The following is a 22238-nucleotide window of genomic DNA, read 5'->3' as shown; positions in this document are numbered from 1 at the left end:
TGAAGACAAAGATATGTATATATGAATTTTGCTTTTGAGGAAGAGGAGGAGTGTAATCAAACTTGGACCTTCTAGTATTAAAAAAGTAAGAACAAAAATTACCCTGGAATAATCTCTCAGAAAACAATTTTTTAAAAAGCATAAATTAGATTCTGGTGTTGTATAAAAAAAAACTGTCTGAAAAGTAATTATTAAATCATTGTATAGCAGAAAGAGTTTCTTTTTTTGGACATAACAAAGAGGCCATTATGTATTAAATAACTGATTTCTGAAAGTGTTGTGTAACTGAAGTGGCACAAGTGGCTTCTTCTATGTCTAGTTTGATCATCCTTGTCTTATTTAAACTTTACCTCAGTCTCTTGCATTTAAATTATTATATCTGTAAAATGTGAATGACAAAGACAAATTCACCCTAAGTCCTATCAATCACTGGTCCCTCCCTAAGGCTGTCTCTCAAGTACTTTCCTACAACACACCAACACTTCTGCCACTCCTTAACACCAATATGGAAATGTGGTCCATGATGCTCAAAACTAACAAATGTCAGACATTATGTTACTATACTACTGCTCAAATCCTGTGCTTCTGTAATCACTCCAAAATCTTCTTTCTTCTTTTCTCCCTCAACACCTCCTTCAGAATCAACAAACTTATCCTTCAATCTCTTCCAGGGCTTTCATGTTTAATCTTTCTCATGCATACATTCATATTCTTGTCTTAATAATGTCAATCACAGAAGAATCTCCTACTTTTGTTACCTATATATATATATATATATATATATATATATATATATATATATATATATATATATATATATATATATATATATATATATATATATATATTGTATTGTATACTTTGTAATAATGGTGATAATAATAGTAACATTGTCTTATCTTATCAGCTACATGAATTTTACAATGTCATTGTCAGAGTTAGAAATCAAAGTTTCAAGATATTATTTATCATAAGATATGATGTCTAGTGACAATTTCATCCTAAATTTTAAACCTCATTTTTGTCTTCTGGTCTCATAGTGAGATCTCTTGAAGAAAATTAATTTCCATTACACAAATGAGACTTTAATTTAACTCACCTATAAGAAATTTACATAATTTCCAATCCAAACTTTTACAATAGTAAATTTATTGATTTTCTTTTTACATGATATTCAACTTTCTCATTTTTATTCTATAGAAAGCTTGGACTCCTATTTAAATTTTCAAGAATCTTCGTGTCAAATGTAAGTCTCTTCACATTAAAAATTTAATCTCTTTCAAGCTAAACCATGAGTATCTTTATTTGTATTGTTATTCACTTTAACGGGACACATGATATTGAGAAAATATTCATTATAAAAATAGAACACCGATTAAACATGAATTTAATGCATTGATTTAATATCACTTTTAATCAAAAACCTTAACATAATAAATTCAAAGATTTCTTTTCTTATATAATATTTAACTTTTTCATTTTTTCTTATATATATATATATATATATATATATATATATATATATATATATATATATATATATATATTCTTACAGAAACTCTTCTGAAGAAAAAAAAAACATAGACAGGTGCAGATTTTGTCTTCTCTTGATTTGCTGATGGGGTGAACATGGGTATTGAAAAGATGAACAGCAGTTTTAGATGGACAGATGCTCTATAATGAGCACCTGGTAGCATAAAGGAACATGTACGTAAGATTTGTCACTTCCATGCGCAATACAAGCTGACAGATCAAGATTATTATCTGCAGGAAAATCAACATGTCTCCAGCTTCTTCTTCATGAAGTCACTATATTGGAACCCTTATCAATCACCAAACTCTCTGTTAGTCTCAACGATCCAACTTCTCGCTAGCTTCACAATACCTAACATTACACAAAAGTGCACCTCAGAAATTACTAACACTCGTTCATACACTACACAATGCGCAGTATAACCTTCATAGTAACAACTATTGATGAAACTTGAAGTCAAGTAGTTTATTCTTCACAAAAAAATTATAGACATGTTCTGTGTGTAAGACTCTAATATAAAGAACAAAATGAGAGAGAAAAAACCATAAATACAATCATATGAAATACTAACAAGACAATGTTTTCTTGCAGAAAGTGTAGTATATGGAAAGTACTTGTGATGTATTGTTAATGATAGTCTAGTTACTGTGGCTTTGATGACATACTCCACATAAACTCCATAATGTACAATGACGAGTTACATATGCATAAATTATTTGCATGCTAAAGTTTGAATGCATTACAATCGGCAAGTATAATATATTTAAATGAAAGCTTAATTAAGTTTTGAATTCAAAAATACAAAAATTTAATAAAGACTTCATTGAAAGTTTTCAACTGTATCAAAGACTTACAATTGCACTTTTAAAATACACAAAAGCAGAACGTAATTTATTATATATATAACTTGGAAACTCAATATTCATAAATTTAAGAGTTTACTTAAAAAAATATATATTTAAAAAACTATTAATGACATGTATATATAACAACTCCGTAATAAAGCATAGGAAACCATTTGTGATATTGCATTAATTCTAAATAAGATCAAACTTCATGAATAATTAAATCATACATAAAATTCACAAATGAAGATATAAATTTCGAAGTGAAAATATTTCTAAATGAAGTTAATTTTTCAAATTATCATGAGTCCTAATCAAATAGTTACCTTGTAAGGTTAATGGAACAAAAATTACATATTCGTAATCCAAGAATATATACAAGTTTACTCGAAATTATTTGAAAGAGCTCAGCGAGAAGTTAGCTTCTTTTTTTCTATAATTGTAAGCTTATAATGGTTATTCAGGGTCTCCGGCTCAAGAATAGATCCCCTGAAAATTTTGCTATTTGTTTTCTTCTTGATTACATAATTGTCCACTTAATTAATTTCTTTTAAACCCACTTTTGTGATCCATCAACGTAACTTAGCTTAAATAGCAGCAGCAATAAATTTGCAAGCTCCGTTTCAGTATAACCTCAACATCCAATAATTTCTAAGAGAATCTTTAATAATGCAAATGTCTTCGTGGTTGTCTTATTCTGATACAATATTTTATTTTATTTTTCTTCTCATTAAATAAAATATGTATTTTATAGAGAATACAGTCGCGTATTTTACCGTTATAGAGAGAAGAGGAGATCAGGGTAGAAGAGAGAAGAAAAACAAATCAGTGGCAAGAAAAATCATAACCAGTAAACTTGAAAATTTAAAGCCAACAAACCAACGAAAAAGCTTAAAAGATGTTCTCCTTCTACAACCAATCAGTGCCAACAGATGCAATGCGCAACAACAGTCTTCTTGGAATCGCAAGAAGCTCTTTAAGAAGCACGATCTGATGGGCTTGTACAAGTTCGCGATCCAGGCCCACCGAGTGGTTGGAGGCATCGTCTTCCGCCGTATGCTCCTTGCCTGAGCTCCGATTGCGTCCACCCCAACGCTACCATTCTTCTCCCACGTTCTGATCATGCAGGGCTATGGTGTGTACGGTTACATGGGCTGGGGAAGAAATTGGAAGAAAAAGACTTATGGGATAAGTTTAACTAACTACAAAAATTATATGAATTGCTCATTGTTTACCCTCCAAACAATTTTATACAATAATTGCTTATTTATAATGTAACATCAGTCACTTAATAAAGCTCTAAAATTTATGGCATTAGATATACTGCAACATATGTCCTATCCTATCATGAGTCATTGAACATTTAAAGGCCATTCTATATTCTTTTGTGCCCAGTTTGGATTTTAGAGTTTTTTTCTTTTCAGTAAATCATTTTAGTTCTAAAAGTGTATAACAATCATAATAGTCCTAAAACTGAAAAAAACACTAAAAAGATTATCTAAAGTATAACTGATCAACCATACTACTTTAAAAATTAAAATGTGACTGAAATTATAAGTGACCAACATGACAATAAATAGTAAACGTAGAAACTTATTTAAAATCTCCTTAGCTTCAAAAATCAAGGTGTGAACAAGACACATTTAGGAAATAAAATGGTTCACTCGTCTGTTATCTGTTTTGGTTGTTTAAATTAGCGGTTTTTACTATTTGAATCACAAACATCGAAGACCAGCAGCAGAAGCATAAGGTTTGGTGCTTTGCTCTGCTTCTTGTGTGGTTGGCATCGATGCTTGCTACAAGTTATCCGAGTAATGCTATCTCTCCGTATGCAGTTGAATTAAATGAAACACCGTATTACATAGTTTTTTTATGTTATTGACTTTCATAAGCACAAACAACAAATATCCTAGCGGTTCTACATCTAAATGCACAACACCAATGTTGCACCTCCAATGTTGATCTATATAAATAACAGTTAACTTCCATAAACAGGGTAACGAAAAGATGATAAAACGACAAAGCATTAGATCATGTCAATATAATTTCACCTGCAGTAGAAACCCAAAATGAGAGATAAACCTTTGGGTCAAAACTCAATTGTAGTAGCGTGAACCAGTGTCGTAGACACGACCACCAGGATATGGACCCCTAGGTTCAAATCCTTGATCTCTACCACCTCCAAGAAATCGAGCTCTCTCCCTGTTAGGATCAAAATGATCGGCAGAATAACCTCGTTGCACTTCTCCACCTACACCTGGAGCATTCGCATTGTTGAAACCATGAGGGTCTCGGGGTGCCAAGCCACTGCTTGGGTAAGGATCCCTTATGAGTTGCTGGTACTGTTGTTGCCTAGCATGTGCTTCCCTTTGAAGAAATTCAGCTCTTCGGTTGCTATGCTGAGCTCGAAGTGCTGCCAGTTTTTCTTCATACTGAGCATTGATTGCATTAATTTTCTGAAAAGAAATATGTAGAACTTAGTTAAAGCTCAATGGAATTGAAAAATATACAGAATTCAACACGAATAAGATTATCCTTGCAACACCCAGTGTGCTGCAAATATCCAGCTTCAAGACAGTTATATAGATCATTTAAAATACAAGGAAATATGCAGGTGACAACTAACCCAGTGCTCACAGTTAGCTATAAGAAGAACCCAACTCAACAATAAAAAATAAGAATACTCATGCAAAGATGATTTTGCACATCAATTTAATATTCAGGAAGTATTATAAAAATTATAAAATGGGTCACAGTACTAAGATCAGACAACACACTGGGCTAGTTCATATAGTTTAAACGATGCAAAAAAGTACACGCAACTGCTGTATTCAAAGTTTTGCATTATCACTTCAAGTTTATCAAATGGAAAAAGCCTAGGTATACAAGTTACAACAAAACTATCCATTAGAAACAATTTTTTCCTTCCAAAAATTATTCCATAAATGGAGATAGTAACCCGTTGATAAGCTTGCATTGACATAGTTGGATCCCTGCAAATCGTAATTCTAAGAAGATCTGTATCTGATACCTTGGTGTGTTTCTAACTCTACGTAACAGCTATAAAAAGTTTTATAGCTTCAACAGTATCTTTAACATCTTCAAAAAAAGGCAAACTGTATAACATCTATTAGGAAAAAGAAAGAAACAAGACAAAAGAAGTTGCAAAAAGAGTAGAGGACATAGGGTATTTCAAGAACACCGTAACAAATTAATAATGTTTATTTTTATGTTTATCTCAAACCTCTCTGTGTCTGGCATATTCTGCATCTTCAGCGTCATTCTGTTCTTTAGTGAGTTTAATAATGTCATCACGAAAATTCTGCTCAAGACCTTCAAAAGTTTGTGATAAATGATTTCCTTCGTATCCAACATCCATATTTTCTTCATGGGCCTGAGATCTGGAATCATTGTTGTTCCGGCCCTGCCCTTGAAAATAGGACTTTGAAGCATCAACCCCTTGACCTACACTAGAACATGAAACGGTTCCCCTCTGTTTAGGAGTTTGAAAACTCTTTCCGTAATATAAACATGTGTAACCAGGCCTTCTAGACACGGAAGCTAATGTTTTGAAAATTCAAAACTAAAATAGGTTCTGAAAATGTGCCATGTTTACTGAATTACAACTCCATAAAAGCAGACATCAAAAGTAAAATAAATTCATCTCCTATACATCAAGTACTACTTTTAAGTCTGTTCATTGAAAAAGAAGCAAAATTTGCAGAAAGGATGCCAGGAACAAGAATAACTATATGCATTTAATAGCAAATTGGAAAGGATGACATTTAAAAGGATTATGCTGCCCAATTGAGTCACGTGAATTGTTAATCTGTTTTCTGAAGGATTATGCTGCCCAATTGAGTCACGCTAATACCTCACTTCTAATTTAGAAACAAAAATCTCCATATTGAAATACAGAAGAAAGGTTAACAATCATAATACTTTAGATAACTATGACTACACCATATAACGTCTCTTCCTCTTCTTTTCCTAGTCTTCTTTATAATCTCATTATCTTTGTTTCCTCGTCTTCTCTTTACTTTCTCTCCAATTCAGCATTTTCACTTTCTCGATATTTTTTTACAAAATTCAGTACACAAGTGCAGCATGAGTTATTCTTCTGTCTTATGCCATTTATCAGGTGATTTAGTTCTGGCAACAGCGTAAAAAACAGAAGATATATCATACATACACACTCTTCTCCATTAAGTCTACATCATAGATCCTACTTTTTATTTAGTGAAAAACCAACGGTTCAAGACTCGACATTTATGTCAATTTCATGAAAAAAATGGCAAGAAATCAAAATATACATTATACTAAATAATCATAAAAACTTGTAAAAACAATACTTAGTTACAACTTCAAGATTTATGGGCCCCTCACGTGACATACTTCAAAAACATAATTGTTTTCACAAAGCCAGATGCAGCACATAGCTAGGTTAACAGAAGGATAAACAAGTGTGAAGTGGCAGCGAAAAATACTTGCCTTCACTAAACATCCGAGATGCCATTGAATTGGACATCTTCGATTCGTCCATTTCCCATCTCCACTGACCCTCTGGCTTGGAATTCGCATACGGATTCTCTCTTTCTGGAGTAAAGGCTTCGAGCCGTCCTTCAAAATTGCCAGACTTGGCCTCCCCCCTTGGACCGGCCACCATATGATGCATCTGGCTACCAACACTAGTGTTGGCCGATGGATCCCCATAGTGCCCCTGCCGTCGCATTGTCACAAACAACTCCTATGTGAACACAACCTCTGAGACATCAAAACCACAAAACCCAAACCAATCACTAAACCACATAACCCACACTGCAATCATACAGCAACACGCATTTACCGATTACTTGCTCTCACACGAAACATTCCATAAACAAATTGAAACAGATATTTCAAAATAATTACCAACTCTGGGAACTGAATCCCAAATAGAACCATCAAGACATATCAGTCTGTATAATAAACATAAGTCATTGAATCCTAGGGTTGAATAAAGAAATCAAACTAAAAAGTTTAAGTAAATCAATCATAGAAGACGAGCAAGTGTATAGAACGTGCAAAATAACGGGAAAATAAAAAGGATAAAATATGTCAACAGAGCTCTATAACATACCGAATCAATTAGCACTTTGGAATATCGAGCTAGCGAAACAGAACGAGAGTGGAAATGCAATGATATGTTCAACAATTAGCGATCCAAAGGAAAATACATTGCAGGTGACGAGGATGATGAAGTGAGAGTGAAATGAAAATCTGAAAACCCTAATTCAAGAAGGAGGAAGAACCCGTAACTCTACCAGCATTGCTCACAGTTTGCAAAATACACATGGAAAAAATAAAGACAAAGATTTTAGCAACAATAAAAGAAAAATATATAAGAATTAAATAACATTTTCGTAAATTTGCGAATTTTGAATAGGTTCTCAATATTTTTTTTCTTCAGTTTTGGTATTAAAATTTTTTATTTGTTTTTTATTCTTATTATTCAGTAACAAGTTGTCTGTACTTTTTGTTTCGCATGAATCTATATATTTTTTCTTTTAGTCTTCAATCATTTTTTTCTCACTTTTTTTTCTGTTGTAAATTTTCTTTCGTTCGTGTTTATGTATTTTATTAGCATATGTGTAAACAATTAAGTAAAAACCAATATTATATATATATATATATATATATATAAATAAGGGTTTAATTTCTTTTTTCAGCTAGTATATTTTAGCTGTATATCAGGTTTTAGTAGATAAAAATGTTCTCATATATTATGGATTTTTTGATCAAGAGTATTTGAATAATTTTCATTCTCAAAACTAAAAAAAACAAAAAACCTCTAAACTCTTACTCACCTCCCTCATTCTTCTCAATCTTTTCTCTTTGATCTTTCTCACTCCAACATTTTCTCTGTCATCCCTACTGTAATCCCAACTGAAAAAAATTCATAAACACTCGTCTAACCCTAATTCACTTTCATCACTTATCCAATTTGTTTCTCTCTCGTCTACATACTCTCTTACCCACACAATTTCAATTGAAGTGAAATCTTTCGGATAAATCAATGCAATTAGGAGGATTCAATGAAAAGACATCAATTCAAATCCTGAGTTTTCGAATTGAGAGAAATCAAGAATTCTCACTATTTCTTACATTCATGAATAGGTTGGGGTAAAAATATCATAAAAAATACTTTAGATAAAACTAAAATATTGGCAATTTGAAACGAAATATGGTTCCAGATCCATGTATTCTTTTTGTAGTATTTTTTTGTACTAGATTCAATTAAATTAGAACAAATCATTTTTTGAATTCTTCTTTTTTATCTTAGTTGTTTTTATCTTTTTCTTAGATTCGAATCCGAAAAAAATTATAAGTTAATTAAAAGCAACCCGTGACACCTTTCTGATTTTTCCAGTTGGAGTACATTAGGGATGACAGAGAAAATGTTGGAGTGAGAGGGATGAAAGAGAAATGATTGAAAGGAATGAGGAGGTGAGTAAGGGTTTGGGGTTTATTCTTTTTTTTTAGAATGAAATTATTCAAATACCATTTACCTTAAAACTTAGAATCCATAATATATGAGAACATTTTTGTCTACTAAAATCCGGTACACATTGCTTGCAAGTTAGCAAACTCATATATCTATCTATATATATATATATATATATATATATATATATATATATATATATATATATATATATATATATATATATATATATATATAATTCTTATTTCTTTTTACCTTAAGAAATGTGAATCGTGCATGTTTTTAAAGTTCTTTTTGCTGGAACAAAAATTAATCAACTTGACCCAAATGATGTTCATAAGGGTTTTAATATTTTTTTTATTTCAATATTTTCAATTTGAAGGTAAAAACTAAACAAAAAACTCTTATGCATAATAATATTGTGTAATTATTTAAGTATAATATTGCTTAATAATTTGCTTTCTAGATTTACTTAATAATTATAATAAACTTAAATGTTAAAAATAATTAACATTATATTGATGTGATACAGTTAAAAGTCGTGTTTTCTAAATAAAATTTCATGTTAGTGCTTAAACCAACACTTGATATAATCAAAGGAAAGAAAAATGTTAATAATAAACATATAAAAAATAATAATCTATAAACAAAGGTCTAATATAAACAAGAGAGATAATTTTTTTAAATAAAAATAGTAAATTTTTAAAATTTAAGACAATAAAGAATACAAAATGAGATTTCTAAGAGAATATACTATTCCAACACTGGATTAAATGAAAAACAGGTAAAAAAAAGTGAAGATATTATTTCAATAATACAAGTTTTTATTACTGCTGTATTATATATGGCTACAAGAAAAAAAAATGTATTTTTATACAACTATTTATTGAATAATTTAGTATTAATTAAGATAATTTAGTATTTTTTTTCTATCCAACCAAAACACAGTGTAAGAGATCACATCTTATTAGGCAATTTTATAAAATTGAATTAAATCTAAACAGAAATAAATTTCAATCATGAACCTTATATAGCATCACAAGTCCAAAGTCATGCAGTGACTTTGACATCACTGAATTTTAGCCTTACATGATTCTGACTGGTGAAAGGTGATATACGGTACACATTACAATGAAAACACTTGACAATGAAGCAAAGAAGTTCGCCAGATCAATCATACAAAGGACACTTCATATATCAGACACCAAAGATCCAAGAACGATCTTAAAATTAAACTTAATGCAAGTTAACAACTCGTCCCGATCATTCTTCAGTGTCATCTTCAGAGAGTAAGGTCCCTGCAAAACGAACAGTGAGGGAAATGAGCTCAGTAATGTGAGGTTTAACCAAAACAAAATTTTGCTGTCGAAGACAGATGACTAAACCAAGAAGACAGAATTCAAGAAAATTTTACCACGTGATTATTCTGTGCCTTAGGACCCAACCAAAACATCAGTACAGTACGTGACAAAATAGGTGCTGATTATCACCTTATCAGTGTCTATTACCCTGAGTGCTCAGATCAAGCATCAAACGAAACAAAATTGTCTTTTTGTGGGAGATGGGTACTCTCACAGTTCACATTCAGCTGTGTTTTTTTCTTGTTACAATAGGATGGTTTATTTTAGAGGATGTATTCATTAGGAATAGATTATATATATATATGTGAAAATGTAAGGAATTGACACCACTTCTAATGTAGGATTTAAATTTATACTTAGATTATTCTCAATACAGTGATTACTGTTAGATATATCATATCTTTTATCTTTTATTAGTTTGTTATTATTTCTCGGAAAATGACACTTGAACAACCATTTTTGACAACATTTAGACACGCGCACACGTGTCTAAATTTGAGTGGTCCATTTTCATTTAATTTTTCCAACTGGACCACTCAAATTTAGACACGTGTGTGCGTGTCTAAATGTTGTCAAAAATGGTTGTTCAAGTATCATTTTCCTTATTTCTCATTTGTATTTTGGGCTTAGCCCATATTTCTTCTATTATAAATAGAGAACCCTATGTGTGTATTTTACACAAGGGAGATTAATCCAAATATAGTTTTTCACTATATTCAACATGGTATCAGAGCATGCTCTCTGATCTTCTTCCGGCGTCTCTGTTGTCTGCCGGCGGCCGGCCATCATGGTCGCCGGCAGCCCCTAAAATTTCAGTGGGCAGCCCTTTCTTTTCTTCTTAAATATGTGCCACAGTCAGTATCCGTGCAGCCAGTCGCCTCTGTCGTCGACCATCGCCAGCCACTGTCCGCTTCCAACCTCTGTCCGCAGCCGGCCACCATCGCCGCCTCTGTTGTCGCCGTCGCCACGCCGGCCACCGTCACAGTTTCGACGGGTGACCTGCGGATCTGGACCGTCTCTTCGAGCGACGGCCAACCACGCCGGTTTCGAGAGCCACTTCTCAGTCACGCGCCGCCACGCAGCGCTTCTTTCCGGCCAGTCCGCCGTCGCCGCCGCCCCGAACGTCGTTTGCTCCGGCGAAGTCAAGGGTTAGGTGCGCCTTGAGAAGCGCAACCCAATCCTAGTGGTCCCGTTCTCCGAAGCCTCCGCACCAGCTGTCACGCGCCGCTTCTTCTCGGCCAGTCTCGGTCGCGTGTTCTGCACGCACCGCCTTCCATAGCTCTCGCCGGACCTCCCTCTCTCTGTTCAGACCTTCCAGAGCAGCCATTGCTGCCATCTTCGTCTGTCTTCGTCTCCGCCGTTGATTGTCCGGTTGTTTGCCGTTGGCCGCTGTCGGCACCGTTTTCCGCTGTACAGCCACTGTATGCTTCCAACCACTGTAGGCCCCCATCACCTCGTCAGTTAGTGATGGCAGTCCCTGTAGTTTTGTTGCTTCTAGCCATCAGTCAGTGATGGCAATTTAGTCCCTACAGTTTTATAGCTATCAACCGCCGCTGCAGTCGCTACCGTCTCAAACAGACGCAACTGCGTCAGTTCTTCTTGGGCTAGAGTTTAGTCCGATCTTCTTGTGATACACTGCTAAGTATCACCACTTGGGAGTTGTCCAGCAAAGAATTTTGGACCTCCAACATGTCTTTGGATCTTTGATGCCTTTGTTTCAGCATTGTAGCTTAATATTTTGTTTTGTTTTAGTGGTTCACATTTCCACCTTCACACTAAGGGGGAGTACGTTTCCAAGACACTGCAAGTCACATAAATATGGGTGTAGTCCCTGCAGTTTTGTAGATTTCAGCCATATTTCTTCTATTATAAATAGAGAACCCTATGTGTGTATTTTACACAAGGGAGATTAATCCAAATATAGTTTTTCACTATATTCAACAATTACAAAGGTGTAATATTTTCCTTTTATCTTGTGGTTTGACCTTGTACAGGATGACCGCCCGGTCAGCCACATATCGAGTGGTCAATACTCCTTCATCCATTGTGAAACATTCAGTCCGCCACGGATTTTATTTTGGTATCACTCCAAAAGACTTCTTACCAATGGAAGTATCTTATGTGTATATAAACTTTTTTCCATCTCTTATTTTATCCGATATGAGACTTTGTTTGTACCCAACATTAGACATAGTGACACACCATGTGGAATGCACACTTCATCCCAAAGTCCCTGACAGGAAACATTGAAAGAGATCACAACAATTGACATTTAGGAAAAGTAAACATCCCAGCACCCGCTCTAACTTTACCATTTTCATCTACCACTTCCTTCTATCTACCTTTAGCAGGAAACTCCCTCCCTTCTAATATTCTATTACATCTATCCACCAATGCATAAATGTGCCCATCCATCCTTGTAGCTCCAGTCTATTCTATTATTCACCTTCTGCCTAAGAAGGCCTTATATCCCTATAAAATTAGAAAGGTTTGCACCCTATGAAGCCCAGATACGGATAGGGACGCGGATGCGATACGGACACAGAGCTATGGCAAAATTGAATAAACAGAGAACACAGGGCACGGCAAGTATACACACATTAGTTTCGAACTGTCAACTAACACAAAAATGAATTTAATCTATCTATCTAATATCCAAAAAGTGAAAAGTAGTGATCATATACGATTTGTTCCTTATTTTTATAAACATAATAGAAACTTATGTAATAAGTTTAGAAGTTTGAGTTTTTTAGAAAATCATTAGATTTGTGATTATTAACATTATGTTGGAGCCATGTCAAAATCATGTCAAAGACAAAAAAATGTCTTTTAAATTGGACACTTTACGGATTTGTGTGTCATACGAGTATCGTAAGTGCGTTAGTGTCCGATATATATCAGACACGGGACAACCGGACACGCCATTTATGAGGTGTGTCCGAGCTTTATAGTTTGCACGTGCATAGGACCAACAACTGAGTTAAATCTAACCTTTCAGACAATCATATAAAATAAATAAATCCAACACATGAATCATATATTGTTCTTGCCTACTAAAAGTTTAAATGCCACTTGAAAAGAATCATGCTCGACTAGCTGCAAAGTATTTCATAAATTAAAAAAATATTAAGAACCTTAGAAGATACTATAGATGGAAGGAAGTATGAACAACAATGACTTAATATAAAAAAGACAAAGGCCTAATGTTCAGTTAAACTCTTTATAGTAAAAGCATGTTCTAATGGTTATTTTTCTGAAGCTTCATTCAGCATTCCTTTATCACTTTTGATTGAATTATCTTCCACTTGATTAACATTTCTTGATAAAGCTTATATTGTTCTTCCCATATGTCCAAACATAATCGTATCAATAGGAGATCCTTCAACTTTCCCCAAATACATTTGTTCCTAATTTTATCTTTCCTCGTGTCTAACCATATCATCTCTGCTACACATGCTTATCACTGCCTGCCTAATATTAACTATCATAGAGCATTGACCATCTTATACATGTATTGTAACAGACATTTGATGTCACGGGTCTCGCTTTAAACACTTTTAGCCAACAGAGACTGATTTAGAAAGGCAGAACGACTATTGATTCAAATTCAATCTGTTATATGGGTTTGTTAACTCAGTCTCCATGACCATCACAGATATAAATAGCATTTCAATGATCATTCATTTGCATGTTCACTGGTAGCAAAATGACTTGTGATTTCACATTTCGGTGATTCTTGATGTCACGGAGAGAGAACAAGACAACTTTTAAAAGTACATTTAGATATAGGAAAACTTGTTATGTGAAAAAAGGCTAGTTTGAATGTCTCCAATAAACCCACTTTTCAAAAGAAAAAGAAAATCATGTGTAAAAGAACTACATGTGAGGATCTCCTGGAAGTAACACTGCAAGACATTTCACATTCTAATGGGATAAATTTAATTACTCTTGATCATAGCAAACTTTAAATTGCAATAATTTTTAAGTTACAAGCCTATAAAAGAGAAGATGGTACAATACACACCGAGTGCAAATTTGTAAATGCCCAACAATAAAAAATAAATTAGCACCAGAATCAAAGGAAGCTACATTTCCTGATAGGATTATATTTTTGCAAAGTCATCAGCATTGGTAAGATAGTGATAAAGTGAAACTAACCGGTGGAGTAATTGCAGGCAATGTTTGGGTGTGTGAAATCACAAAATTGCCATTAGAAACAGGGCACTTTACTTCTTTACAAAGATCAATGTTTTCTGTATGGACAGGCACCCCAACGTATGAAACTCCAATTACTACCTCTCCACCAAGGATAGATTTACCTGCATGAAGGATAGACAGAAATCTCACTTGTAATCTGTTAAAATAGACAAGTGATACTCTAAGATAAGGAGCAAATAAAGTGAGCCAAAAATATAAATGATAGCTTCTGAATCATTTGCAAATTACAGGCGTCTATACAAATTATTTTGCTTACAGATACTTAAAATTCAAAAACAACGCTGAAATGTATGTAATGTACTACAATCCAGATAAAATAAAATTTGATGGAATTTTTGAAAACAACAAAACTAGACAAATAAGAAGAGAGGATAAGGGTATTACCTGAAGTAGCATAGATCTTAAAGGTAGCCGGATGGCCACTCTTCACAGGGTCTGGTGATATATCAACTCCAGTCACCTTCACAGGATAGTTTGCCTTCTTATCTGCAAGGATTGTTTAGTGAAAAAATAAATATACACAAGAAGATTACCATGACCTAAACAACCTGAACAAACCATGAACACAACAGATAAGCTACCAGCACTACATGAAATCACACAGTGACACATTCCCAAAATTAATATAAAGAGAAATATTAGCAATACGTGCTCTTGCTCACACTAAAGCACGCCTTAATATATACTAAAACTTATTAAAAATGACAGTTTCATAGGTCTCACCGAGCATCGAAAATATACGGTTGCTTAAATGAACTGTTTAACTTAATTTTATGGATCTTGAAATATCATACAGATTTAAACACTATTCAGTGAAACTCATGTGAATAATAAAGTTGCTATAGTCTTTGTTTAATCTAGTTTTGCAGATCCTACGATTGATTCCTTTTAATGATTTTTTTTTTGGGATCAAAGTTCTATTTCTTGAGTTTCATCATTCAAATTGTTTAGGTTGCATTGCACCGTCTGTCTTGTTGATCGATCATTTTTCTCCTCGATAGTTTTTTTTTTCTCAAAAATATTTTAAGCAACATTTCTATACAATCAATTGTGCTAGTATAGTCAACGCCAGCTCATATGCTTGGATGCTATAAAAATTTAAGAAGCAGTGTTTATCATTGATCAACCTCTTAAAAACGCACATGGGAGGAGATAGTCGTAAGGAGACAACCACTTTCATGATTTTGTTGTTTTCAATAAATTTCAACCTAATAGCATCTTCCTGCAGTTTTTCTTCGTCCAAAAACAACAGGTTCCAATTTCAAACAGAAACCAAAAAAGGTTTATATTTTCGTATAAACTTTGAAATTTGCAGGATCAATTGGAGGGTGGCAAAGGGAGCAGAAAAAACCAATTGTGCAGATGAAAAGTTAAAATCAACAAACAGAAGTAGTTAAACGTTAAAACACACAGAGAAGTAAAACTGAATTTCTAATCTAATATTTAACCGATCGGATCAAACCAAAATGATAAGAACAAAAAGTCAACACAGAAAGAGAGAGTGATGAAGTACCGCAATAAGAGATTTGAGTTGCAGCTTGTGCCTGAAAGGGTGAAAGGAAGAGAATGAATAAGGAAAAGAGAAGGTAGAGTTTGGGAAGAGAGTGAAACTCCATGGCTCAGTGCAAATCGTTGAACAAGGAAGAAAGCTTGGATGAACAAGAGAGTGAGAACTAGGAAGGAAGAGATACACTCATAAACTCAAGGTTTTGCTTAGATATTAAACAAAATTAGTGGCTCCCACAATGTGACGACAAATACAATAAAATCAACATTAAATATAATTCTGAAAGCACGTGGGCGCGTGTGTGGGTATTTCTTTTTCAATTACCAAAATGAAAATAACATAGCACAGTAGTTTTTATTTAAAAAAAATAGTTTAAAAGTAAGGATAAAATTATAAAAAAGTTATACCAAAAAATTGTGTGGTATTAGTGTAGATGAGTCTACGTTTTAAGAATTCTACTTGATCTAATTCACCTGAGTAGGACGTCTGCGTTCAATTTTTAAATTTATCATGATTTTAATATCGGTAACTTCTTTTAATATTTATTTCTTTATTATACTATGTCCCAATATCTCACTATCATATTATTATTAGTATGTTCCTAAGATAATACAGTGCAAATTATAACCACCTACATTTTCAATATTTGCACCTTAATATTATCTAATTTACATGGTATATGATTATCACTAGACAATTTGATTAATTACATATTAGTTTACGAAAATTAATGATGTACCAATTATTACATGTAACTTATCATCTGATCAAACATTTTTTTATAAAGTAAACGAATTATTTGATTCAAACTCATTCACATAAAAACCCACCAATATAATAAATTATATTATATATAGTAAAATTATTAAAATAATTTATTTATATTTTCATTAACTACACATTTAATATAAATACAAAATTATTTTAATATAAACACAACTTTTATTTTAAAAATAGAATAAACACTTTGAAGATAAAATGTTGAAAACTGTGTGAAGTTATTAAAGTATCTGCAAATAATTTGACTCCATGATTTTTTATATTATAACTAACAAAAAGAGTATTAGATAATTTTTTTAAAGCAGTGTGTTTTTATCTGTAACTCATGCCTTAGGTCACAGAGTTGTCATCTTTAATTAAGAATATAATGAGATAGCTTGATTAATCTTTATTTAAAATGAGAATTTTTAAAATGACATTTATTTATATGTTTAGTTATACAATGACATCACATGAACTAAAAGTTAGTTATGAAGTATGATTATAATAAAGTATTTTTACACTATCATTATGTTTAAATTAACTTCTTGATTAAAATTTCATTTCTCTTTCTCTGTTTTCTTTAAAAAGTACTACAAAAGTAGTTTCTTTTTTAATATTTTATTTTATTAACATACACTCAAAAGTTGCTCAGGGTAGAATCTTTCCAAGTAATTCCCTTAAGATCTGGTGTAAAAAATAAAAACAGTAATGATATCAGCATGATGTAAATTTAAAAATAAGGGTATTGGTTTATTTACATTTGGTATATCTTTCTTTATATTGTTCATTGTATTGTATTGAATGGTAAGAGTTATAAATTAAAATAAACAATATGCACCGCGTGCAGTGCATGGGAATGTGGTATTCTAGTAAAATACAGAGGTCATAGGAGCCTTTTTTTTAATATTTTTTTTATAACTTACATGATGATGAGTGGTGACTCATAATTAATCATTAATATTTTTTCAAAAATGAATCACTAAAATAATGACATACAATACTGTTAAAATTGTTAACAAACATATGACCTTATTGTAAAAAAACAAAAAGTTATTATGAAAAGCTTTTAACATATTAAATTCCCTTGCAGAAAGACATTTAAAGGAGTTTACTTAAATCTATAAACTTAATATTAAAGTTAACTTTCAAGCTTAATTTTAATTTTAGTAAACTAAAAAACATCATTTTCATTTAATAAATAATTATATTATTTGTTCAACTCCAAACATTTTACCCTATGGTTCAATATATCATCTTCTAGTATATCATTAATATAAAAATTTCGATCGAACTGTTATGATGTTGAAACTCCAATGAAAATGAACAAAAAGTTACTTATTTATCAGCATCTCCCTGCAAATGATGTTGAAACTCCAATGAACATGTTGAAGAATACCTATGGTGTACAACAACCCACCATATTTCAACCACTTCAACTGCTCATTCAACTTCATATTTTAAAAACCAAAAGACATACAATATAAAAACTCTTCCTAATCCTGACAAACTCAGACAGAGATACTTCTTGTGAGAATAATAAGGTTATCCCCATTCCACGGCAAGTTTCTTGAATGCATTCATTAGCAAGCAATCCCATTTAAGAAATGATAATAAAATTGAATAACCAAAACAGAAATATTTAAAATAAACAATAAGAGAAGTATTTAGGACACAACGAAAATTATCCTTTCCACATATTACTGTTTCACTTTCTCACAATCAACTACTAAAATGCTACTCATTTTTTAGTCCATAGTCCACGCTACAGTTACGGAACATCAAAACAGTATCATCATCATCAGTTTCATCATCATTCATTTTTCATCAATTCAGATTCTACATTCCTTCGGCACAAGTCATTACTGTTGGGCGCACTGTACCCTCTGTGCACCACCAGGCATATCATCATCCTCCTCATATGCTTCCTGAGCAGCTTGTTGCTGCCTCCTCCTAGACTCCTCATCCATGTTGACATCATGAAGTGTGGTCTCCTCACATTCGTCCAGCTCCATGTCTGTTAACTGTGAGGGCTGCTTTGGGGGCAGAACGGCTTCCAAAGCCTTAACCTGATCAGGATTTAGAAAATCTGGGAATTCCACAGTGAAGTGAAGATAAAGCTTCCCCTTCATGAATGGCCTCTGGTACATGGGCATCCCCTCGTCATTAATAGCCTTGTATGAATCTGCATGTGTAGACCTTACAAAAGTTAAAGATCACAGATAAATAGAAACCTAAAAGGATTACATGTGAATCATTTATGTACCAGGTTTCACAACTTCCCCAGGATTTGATTTAATAAGAAGCTGACGGCCATCCAAGTGGGTCAGGACAAATTGGAAACCACACAAAGCCTCAGTAAGGGACAAGGTGTGCTCAACAAAAAGATCTTCACTCTTTCTTTTGAATTTAGGATGCTCCTTCTGCTGAAGCACAAAGACAATATCCCCAGTAATGGTGTCCGGCTGCACACACAAACAATCATTGCACACAAACAATCATTAAACGTCTGATAAACTATGTAATCAATAATCATAAACTAAATGCCAATAAGAATATTGTAAGCATCACAGCATACCGCTTCATCAGCTTCACCAGGGAATGTAATCTTCTGCCCATTCTGCATTCCCTTTTCCACAATTACTTCAAGAACCTTCTTCTCCTGCACAACCTTCTCTCCCTTGCATTGTGGGCAGCGATCTCTATCATTGATAGTTTCTCCAGTACCCTTACATTCATTGCAAGCATGCTGCATTTGTTGAATCATGGATGGACCAAGGTGTCTTATAGAAACCTTCATACCAGTTCCTTGACAACCAGCACACTTCATCGAAGCCCCAGACTTAGAACCCTTGCTGTAAACAATTCACGAACACTAATACAATAAATCCCATGGATAGAACACACAACAATAATGCAAACAATAAAATCCAACTGGACAAATATGATTCCGCTTATCATCCAGTAAACATAAATTAAATCAAAAAACTACTCCATGTCTAAATCCTACAAAGAATAAAAACTACTCCATGTCTAAATTAAATCAAAAAACAAAAATTGTCCGTAAAAATTAATTTGTTCATAAAAGAAAACATTCAACCTCCCAACAATATAAAGTAGATCATGTCCAAACTAACTAATAACATAATTCTAAACCCAATACAAACGACTTTTCCAAAAAAGAAAACTACTATAAATCAATACCCAAACAAATTCTGAAAATACCTACCCACTGCACTTGGAGCATATGACATTTCTGGAGAGGGACAGCTTCTTTGAAGTCCCTAAGTAAAGGTCCTCCAGAGAGACCTTGAGAGGGTGAACCACATCTTCTCCGCGCCTCTGTCTCCTACCACGACTACTACCACCTGTTCACATAGCCATAACACCTTTAGCACACAGTCAAACTTATCATAAGATTATGAATCCATTAAAATTAACAAGCATTCATTAATTGAATAGTCAAACCTGATCCAAAAGGACTTCCACCGCCAAAGAAAGATGAAAAGATATCAAATGGATCATGGCCACCGCCACCACCCATTCCTTCCTTAAGCGCATCTTCACCATACTGATCATATATCTCACGCTTCTCAGGATCACTCAGAACCTCATAAGCTTGAGCCAACTCTTTAAACTACACCAGACAACAAAAAACATAAGCATAGCCTCACTTGCTACAAAGGACAGGGACAGAAAGCAATTAATCCCTAATTCAACCAACAATCCCTAAGTCAATTGAAACCTAAATCAACGAATTAAACCCTAATCAAAGCAGAAATGGAATAAACCTGAACTGATAAGGTACCTTCTCGGGATCACCGCCCTTGTCGGGGTGATTTTTGATGGCGGCTTTTTTGTAAGCCTTCTTCAAATCATCCTGTGAAGCATTTTTAGAGACGCCGAGGATTTCGTAGTACCGTGTGTTATCGCTCTTCTTTGGTGCCCTCCCAAACATCGTGCTCTAATGGATCGAAATGGAAACCCTAGTTTGAGGTTGCGAAGAACAGCGAAAAGAGAAAGTTAGATCGGAACAAACGAGAGAAGAAGAAACACCCTAGGTAAGAAAACTCTAGAGTTGAATATTTATATTTATATTCAAATTCTTCTTTATTTTTGTCTATTTTTTGTGGTGGAGATTGAGTGAAGAGTGCTAAATGGACGGCTGCGATAGAGGGTGCTTGTGGCGTGGGTCCCAGAGTAGAAGAGTCTAGAATTTTTTGTTTGCTTGTTTAGGTGAAGTTGAAGGTGTGAACCATTGGATATGAATGTGTGCCATTTGGAATTTTGTTCTAGATCCTTCTCCGTAAGCTCTAGGAAATGCAGGAGGGTTCTATTTCTTTTTCTAATGTTATATTCTTTAAAAATATTTTTTTTATTTTTTATTTAATTCAGTCAAAATTGTAATCCATAATTCTCTAAGAAAAAATGAAGGGTCAAAATGGTTGCTTAATGATATGTATTCTAAATATATGTGTATATATATTCTCACGTTTACTTTATAATTTTATCTTTTAAATAATTTTTATTTTAAAATTAAATTTATTTTATTAACTTCATATTAATATTTTAAAATTTAACTATTTTTTTTATTTTGATCATTTTTTAAATTTAATCATTTTGTAATTATAAAACTACTTATAAAATAAATAAAAAATATTTATAATAAAACTATAAAAATTATTAATATTTAATTTTATAATTATAGCACTATATAATAAAAAATTGTTACTTTTTTAGTATTATAACAAAAAGTAAACATGTGCATAAAAAAAGTTAAGTACTTTTTTATTGTGTTGTAAACAAAATGTTGATGGAAGTGTTTTTTCTTTATGATTTGCAGTTTTGTAATAATATATAACTTATTTTAGTAGGATGTTGATTTAGTGTTTCAAAAAAATTAATTTATGTTAAGTTATTTTATTATTTTATTTTTAAAAGAAAATAGAAATATGAAAGTTACAACATTTATGATTATGTTTCAGAAATTTTTTTGCAGTTACAAACTTTTAATGATTTGATGTAATGTTATATTTGTTTTTGTTTTAATTATTTATTTTTAATAGAATGCCTTTTTATTAAAAAATGTTAACTATTTTAAACTATCAAGAGATTTTTATACAAATATTATTTGAATCTTAATGTGTATACGAATTTGACTGTAAAATATTTAAAAATTATATTAATTTATAATTATTAAAATATATAATTACGTGATCTTAATATTTGAGTAAATATTAAGATAAGTTTGAGATGTTTATGTACATAAATTATTGAAAATTTTATTGTAAAATAAGTTTATATATATATATATATATATAACAATTATTTATATAAAAACAATTAAAAATTGTGAAAAAGAAACTAAAAATATTAAAAGGGATAGGTGAATTTTTTTCTTTAACAATTTGTTAACAATTTTACAAAGTTTTATCTAATAAATTTGAAGGGAGGCAAAGTTTAATTCCAAAAGAAGACAATATGTTACTTGATTTAATTTTTTGAATTTGTCATCAATAACATATTAATA

At 32.5% G+C, this 22238-nt stretch overlaps 3 protein-coding genes across 6 annotated transcripts; all 3 read right to left on the bottom strand.

Annotated features, from left to right (window-relative positions):
• Positions 1-3210: 3210 nt before the first annotated feature.
• LOC124825773 (uncharacterized) lies at positions 3211-7722 on the bottom strand. 4 transcript variants are annotated; one of them, XM_047298474.2, is made up of 5 exons: positions 7499-7721; positions 6871-7143; positions 5624-5844; positions 4431-4835; positions 3211-3533 (listed from the first exon to the last, which is right to left on the bottom strand). In XM_047298474.2, exons 2-4 carry the CDS (start codon positions 7109-7111, stop codon positions 4476-4478), a joined length of 822 nt encoding a protein of 273 aa, XP_047154430.2. In that variant the 5' UTR covers positions 7112-7143; positions 7499-7721; the 3' UTR covers positions 3211-3533; positions 4431-4475. The 4 variants fall into 4 exon arrangements, with proteins under 4 accessions (XP_047154430.2, XP_047154433.2, XP_087955910.1 ...); XM_047298477.2 differs by lacking the exon at positions 3211-3533 and having other exon boundaries at positions 4202-4835; positions 6871-7126; positions 7499-7722; XM_088099784.1 differs by lacking the exon at positions 3211-3533 and having other exon boundaries at positions 4202-4835.
• A 2131-nt stretch (positions 7723-9853) lies between these two features.
• On the bottom strand, positions 9854-16145 carry LOC148193084 (uncharacterized). Its single transcript, XM_088098964.1, has 4 exons — positions 15956-16145; positions 14827-14928; positions 14383-14543; positions 9854-10161 (listed from the first exon to the last, which is right to left on the bottom strand). Exons 1-4 carry the CDS (start codon positions 16056-16058, stop codon positions 10054-10056), a joined length of 474 nt encoding a protein of 157 aa, XP_087955090.1. The 5' UTR covers positions 16059-16145; the 3' UTR covers positions 9854-10053.
• A 2182-nt stretch (positions 16146-18327) lies between these two features.
• LOC124825775 (dnaJ protein homolog) lies at positions 18328-20773 on the bottom strand. Its single transcript, XM_088098686.1, has 6 exons — positions 20517-20773; positions 20177-20345; positions 19938-20076; positions 19287-19563; positions 18975-19173; positions 18328-18893 (listed from the first exon to the last, which is right to left on the bottom strand). Exons 1-6 carry the CDS (start codon positions 20664-20666, stop codon positions 18571-18573), a joined length of 1257 nt encoding a protein of 418 aa, XP_087954812.1. The 5' UTR covers positions 20667-20773; the 3' UTR covers positions 18328-18570.
• Positions 20774-22238: the final 1465 nt, after the last annotated feature.

The sequence above is a fragment of the Vigna umbellata genome, chromosome 9 (genome assembly GCF_029865625.1).
Source record: "Vigna umbellata cultivar VRB3 chromosome 9, Vumbellata_1.0, whole genome shotgun sequence".
Classification (NCBI taxonomy): Eukaryota; Viridiplantae; Streptophyta; class Magnoliopsida; order Fabales; family Fabaceae; genus Vigna; species Vigna umbellata.
This window is presented reverse-complemented; position numbering and strand designations above follow the sequence as displayed.